General features: G+C 36.3%; 1 protein-coding gene across 3 annotated transcripts in view; it reads left to right on the plus strand.

Moving 5' to 3' along the window:
- The window catches only part of chuk (component of inhibitor of nuclear factor kappa B kinase complex), a 104,617-nt gene extending 98,221 nt beyond the window's left edge, over window positions 1–6,396 (plus strand). For all 3 annotated transcript variants that reach the window (XM_043678907.1, XM_043678908.1, XM_043678909.1), the window contains exon 22: window positions 2,156–6,396. In XM_043678907.1, the coding sequence (XP_043534842.1) occupies window positions 2,156–2,203 (48 nt within the window). In that variant the 3' untranslated portion in view covers window positions 2,204–6,396. The remainder of the gene's footprint in view (window positions 1–2,155) is intronic.
- Window positions 6,397–6,722: the final 326 nt, after the last annotated feature.

Genomic DNA, 6,722 nt, shown 5'->3' on the forward strand with positions numbered 1-6,722 from the left:
CAACTCCTGTACTCACTACTCTGACCAATAAAGGAAAGCATTCCAAACGCCGCCTTCACTATCCTATCTACCTGTGACTCCACTTTCAAGGAGCTATGAACCTGCACTCCAAGGTCTCTTTGTTCAGCAACACTCCCTAGGACCTTACCATGAGTGTATAAGTCCTGCTAAGATTTGCTTTCCCAAAATTCAGCACCTCACATTTATCTAAATTAAGCTTCATCTGCCACTTCTCGGCCCATTGGCCCATCTGATCAAGATCCCATTGAAATCTGAGGTAACCTTCTTCGCTGTACACTACACCTCCAATTTTGGTGTCATTCACAAACTTGCTAACTATACCTCTTCTGCTCACATCCAAATCATTTATGTAAATGTCGAAAAGTAGAGGGCCCAGCACCGATCCTTGTGGCACTCCACTGGTTTCAGGCCTCCTGTCTGAAAAACAACCCTCCACCACCACCCTCTGTCTTCTACCTTTGAGCCAGTTCTGTAACCAAATGGCGAGTTCTCCCTATATTCCGTGAGATCTAACATTGCTCACCAGTCTCCCATGGGGAACCTTGTCGAATGCCTTACTGAAGTCCATATAGATCACATCCACTACTCTGCCCTCCTCAATCCTCCTTGTTACCTCATCAAAAATACTCAATCAAGTTTGTGAAACATGATTTCCCACGCATAAGGCCATGTTGACTATCCCTAATCAGCCCTTGCCTTTCCAAATACATGTACATCCTGTCCCTCAGGATTCCCTCCAACAACTTGCCCACCACCGACATCAGGCTCACTGGTCAGTGTTTCCCTGGCTTGTCCTTACCATCCTTCTTAAACAGTGGCACCACGTTAGCCAACTCCAGTCTTCCGGCACCTCACCTGTGACTATTGATGATACAAATATCTCAGTAAGAGGCCCAGCAATTACTTCCCTAACTTCCCACAGAGTTCTCGGGTACATCTGATCAGGTTCTGGGGATTTATCACTTATATGTCTTTCAAGACATCCAGCACTTCCTCCTCTGTAATATGGACATTTTTCAACATGTCACCATCTATTTCCCTAATTCTGTATCTTCCATGTCCTTTAAATACTGATGCAAAATACTCGTTTAGTATCCCCCCATCTCCTGCAGCTCCACACAAAGGTTATCTTGCTGATCTTTGAGGGGCCCTATTCTTTCCCTTTTGTCCTTAATGTATTTGTAAAAATCCTTTGGATTCTCCTTAATTCTATTTGCTAAAGCTATCTCATGTCCCCTTTTTGTCCTCCTGATTTCCCTCTACTGATACTCCTACTGCCTTTATAATCCTCCAAGGATTCATTCATCTATCCTGTCTATACCTGACATATGCTTCCTTCTTTTTCTGAACTAAACCCTCAATTTCTTTCGTCATCCAGCATCCCTTTAACTACCAGCCTTTCCTTTCACCCTAACAGGAATATACTTTCTCTGGATTCTTGTTATCTCATTTCTGAAGGCTTCCCAGTTTCCAGCCATTTTTTTACCTGCGAACATCTGCGCCCAATCAGCTTTTGAACGTTCTTGCTTAATACCGTCAAAATTGGCCTTCCTCCAATTTAGAACTTCAACTGGTAGATCTGGTCTATCCTTTTCCATCACTATTTTAAAACGAATAGAATTATGGTCGCTGGCCCCAAAGTGCTCCCCCACTGACACCTCAGTCACCTGCCCTGCCTTATTTCCCAAGAGTAGGTCAAGTTTTGCACTTTCTCTGGTAGGTACATCCACATACTGAATCAGAAAATATTCTTGTACACGCTTAACAAATTCCTCTCCACCTAAACCCTTAGCACTCTGGCAGTCCCAGTCTATGTTTGGAAAGTTAAAATCCCCTATGCTGTGAATATTTTCAATAAAGATAAACTATGTATGTTGAAGTTCGTGAAATTATTTTGTGTGAAGTGTTCAGCAAAGAACACTTCAACCTGTATTTTTTTGTTTGTATGCACAAGCAGTTTGATATCTTGTAACATCTTGAACTCTTAATCTGAGTTTATCAGTACTCCTATTATTGAGTGTAGACTTTAACAATCTAAGATCAGGACTTCTGTGCTTGTTTGTGGAGAGTGGATGAAAAAATTATTTGCAATTGCAGTAGCCAGTAGTCAACATCTGTCTACTTTTTTTTTCAGTCTCTTGATTGGAGCTGGCTTGAAGAAATGATATCAGACAGACTCTGAAGTACATATTTTGGCATGGCAGTTTATTTCTTGAGCCCCGAACACCAGAAAACTTTGAATCAGTGTTCATTTGCTGTTGTGCACACTATAAAGTAAAATCCTATTTCTGGACCCTGGAAACACAATCCTCCTGTGCTTCATGTCTCTTGAGACTTTAACTGCATTTAAAGAAAGTACCGCACCTGCATATGATTCTGCTTGTTGCATTTACCATTATCCATGTTTATGCTACAGTTAAGGTGACATTTTAGGTAAGATCCTGTTAGATATTTAATAAAAACAGAAATTCAGAAATATGTAAGTCTGTCAGCAATTGGAAAGATCAAAAGGTGCTTTTACAATCTGAGCGGTCATTGAAATTGAAGGGCCGACAACTTAACTACCACACTTTTATGAATCAGTTGCTATGGGACCTGTTGTGTCTCCCCAGGATTTATGGGATTGTTTTATTTTGCTTGTTTACTTACATCTATTTATTTCGAAGAGGTAAGAGTAAAAAATGTTGTCCAAATTTTTCTCTTCATTACGTATGGAAAGGGAAATAATTCCAGAATAATTGGTTGAACATTTTGAATATTTTAACAGATCTATTTGCATATTATCTACATGCAGACCTTTCCGGCATACATGTAGCTATATCCAATTGAACTCCAGCTGCCTTTTATACGATTCAGAGAGTGCCCCCCATACCTTGAGGTAGTTCAGGAGGCCATGACTTGAGTAGTTAAAGATTCTTGGCGCCTCCGAGAGTTGGTGGCTCTCAGCTCTCAGTGACAGCAGAGTTTTGTGGTGTTCTCGATTCTTAGCATGTCTGAAGTTGTGCATCCTGCATGATGGCATTCCTACCTGGTGACATAGACACTGCAATCGACTCTGGAGTAAGAACCAACTGCAGATTTCAAAATTAATTTTCTCTTGATATCAAATTAAATTCCCCTGGCTGTTACTTACTTCAGTCAAAATACAGCCTGCAGGTTTTCCTGTTGCTTCAGTTTCAAGGTTTGAAAAGCAACTCCAGGTAGTCTTGAATTTCACTGTTTAGAAGCTCCGTTAATTTCAAGGAACTGTATTTCACAACAAAACACTGCAGTGTTTGAAACATGGTATATAGTTGCCTGAAAACAGCTATGTGTTTGTAGAAACCAATTTTAAAATCTGATGCATGTCTCTAATATTTCACTGACTGCCACTTAGAAAAGATTCTAAGCAACTATCATGTCCAATAATATATTGTCACAATCTGATTTTTCTAGATGAAGCATTATGATATGTAACTGAAATAACTCCATGAAGGCTGGTCACTAAGTCACCAAGTCACCCTTTACTTACACATGCGTAGTACGTGACACGATCCAGCTAGCTCCAAGAGTAAACAGAACCCCTGACATTCCTGTTTATATCTGTCAGCCAGGACTCCCTGACAGGTGGTGTTAACCTGGTCCAATCAGGGAACTCGTTTTCTATAAGGTCCACCTGACTGACCTTATTCCAATCACTACAATAAATGAGTGAAAATATAGTTTCTACTTGTAGAAGATCTTAAGACTAAGTATGCCAATAAAAATGGCATTTGTTTTATGGTTTTTATAAATTTGATAACATGCCTACCTGTCTGTGGTAAATTTGAAGCTTATTTTTTGATCCAAACTTGTTGTCTTAACCCAATTCTAATTTTAGCTTTTAACATTTTGAAGAGTGGGTACAATGTTTTTAAGTTGTCTTCAATGTATGGTGACAGGGAGCCATCATTTGAAAGTTTAACAAATACTTTGTTTCATGATTATAACCAAAAATGGTAGGGAAAAATATTACTAATTACTTAGCTTGGTGGGCATTGTGGAAATGAGAACTTAAAATAAGGAAACCTTAAAATTAAATATTTCGAGAATATGCAAATCTGCCCCACTGCATGAATTTTCTTTCTTTTTTTCTTTCTTTTCAGGTTTAGAAAACTATTTGAATAATGCTTTCTTTACTGTAAAGTAACTCATGCAGTTTTCCAGTAATGTGACTGGAAAATTGGAGGCTCACCTATCTGATTTGAGTGTTAAAATACATTTTTTTTTGTCTGAGGAAAATACCGTTCTCAATGGTTGTTTTAATTCCCCGGAAAGTTTACATTGTTGAATTTATTTTGTCTACTCTGAAATTGCTAAAATAGAGAATACAGATATTACTGGATCATTGTTTTTACATTTCTGATTTTTAAAAATCTCTTTGAATGAATAGATCTAAGTTCCTCCTAATATCTTGGAATTTGATTAACTGTTTCTTGCAGTATAATTGCTTCTGGGCAAAACTTAGGTCCTACTTAAGGTTAATTTATGCAAATTGATCTAAGGATTAAAAGAAAAATGCATAGACATATATAAAGGATGGAACTCTTTTGAAATACTATTTTCTATAGCTTATTTCCTTGACTTTGTGGATCAAGCATAATTTTTTGACAAAAGGTGTAAAGAATAGCTTCAGCAGTTCTCTGATGTTATTTCAAAACTGGTTGATGACCAAATTTGGCTGAAAAGGGATTGCTGACCCTTTTTGGCCCTTGAAAATGAATCTGGCTTTCACAGTATAACTGAAATTAGCAGCTTGATTTTTGAAATTTTGGAACTTGCACCTATGTATTTGATTTACAGCACTGACCCTTCAACATACATTATAAACCTGAGCTAGCTCTAACTCACCCTGAACCCTTTAATCAATTTTAAGTGACCTGTTTAGTCAACGATTATGTTAAAACTTCTAAAATACTTTTATGACCAACTGTGAAATGGCTTCTTGCAATGTAACAGTTAGCGTATTTTTGTTCTTAATTGACAAATATAAATTGCGGTTATAACTGGCACAGCAAGAGATGGAAGTATCTCTGGTTGTGATTTTGGAGAAGTAGTAATTTGCTTTGTGGGAATTACTGATCATTGAAAATTTCTCTTTTTTTCAAGTCAAATAAGTGGAGAACATCTGCATGCCCAAAATATTTTATGTTCTCTTGCAAAATAACGGTGCCTACTTTGAGTCAATTGTAATTGCCCAGCATGGCATAATTATCTGTCCCTTTTGATTTTTGATGTTAGTTTGGTATAAATGAGAAATTACTGCTTATGTCATCTTTTGCATATTTCCACGATTGTGCTGGTTGAGACTGAAACAGTTATGAAATTCAAGTTATGACTTTATACAAAAATGTTCATTACAATCCCTCACAAATTGATTTGCTTTTCTGATTTCTTAGTACCTGTGACTATAAATGGTTCATTTCATTTTGTAAAGCAGTCACATTCATGTGTACATGTCTACAATGGTTGAGTGGGAAAAAAAAACTTCTTACTGAGGCATAGACCACCCTAAACATCCTATATGAACCAAGACTGCACAGAGATACTACATTAAATACTGGGATGAATTGGAAATACATTTTAACACTTACCTAGATTTTATGTAGTAAATATACAAAATCAGTAGAGAGTTCATGAGAAAACAACAAGTCTTTCTTATAACCAACAGTTCTATCAGTCATGTATCGTACATTTTCCAGTTATAATCCTATGACAGCATTGATTGCACTTTTAAAATGTAATATTATTTGAATTTTTTTTGTTATATAAATTTCTATCACAGAATATTGTCAGCAATATGTTAGACAATGGGTTTATATTCACCACCTTTTTATTGATGATGAAAATGTTGATTTGTGTACTTTATGCATATATTTTTGTCCAATATTAGGTCATACAGAAGCATGTTTTTCTTATTCTGTCGGCTGTTGTGTGAATGCATTCATTTTTCATTAATGCTCAAGCATTTATTTTAAATTAAATTAATCATAAAATTCTATTCTGTTTTTGATGTAATCACTTATTCAAATTTCTGTAGTAGTTGAATATAAGGAATAGACATGAATATCTACAGATAAATGCAGAAAAAATAAAAAACTTAAATTTAAGTTCCTGTACATAATTGTTCATGGTAAATGTTATTTTTTTAGCTTTGGTTTCAAACTTTAATTTGTATTTATACAGCTCTGAAGTAGCAAAAATGCATTTTTTGTCCGTTTTGTTTTGACAGTTTAGGCTTATTGTATTCTGTAAAATGATCTTCATGTTTGAACTGTGAAATGCAAATGGTTCTCAGATCCACTACTAGAGTTATTTTGTTGCAAGCAAACTGACATTAAAGAATAAATCAACAGACTTAATTATTGTTTTCATTTGAATCAGTTTTGTTCCCCCTCTTGGAGAACAATTTACTGTATTTATGTAAAATCATTACCATTGTAAAACAATTTAAGATGTTTCTCAGGACCATTATGGAACCAAATTTAACACACAGCCAAATAGAGATATTGGAGCAGGCCATAGAAGTAGATTTTAATGAGCAGCTTGGAAGGGGAAAAGATGGATGAAGACATTTAGAGAAGGAATTGCTGAGATTTCGGCTATTGACAACTGAAAGTATGGATGCAATGATAAACTGATAAATAGGGGATGTCTGGTTCTTGGACTTGCAGCAATTTCAG

The sequence above is a fragment of the Chiloscyllium plagiosum genome, chromosome 38, assembly GCF_004010195.1.
Source record: "Chiloscyllium plagiosum isolate BGI_BamShark_2017 chromosome 38, ASM401019v2, whole genome shotgun sequence".
NCBI classification, from domain to species: domain Eukaryota; kingdom Metazoa; phylum Chordata; class Chondrichthyes; order Orectolobiformes; family Hemiscylliidae; genus Chiloscyllium; species Chiloscyllium plagiosum.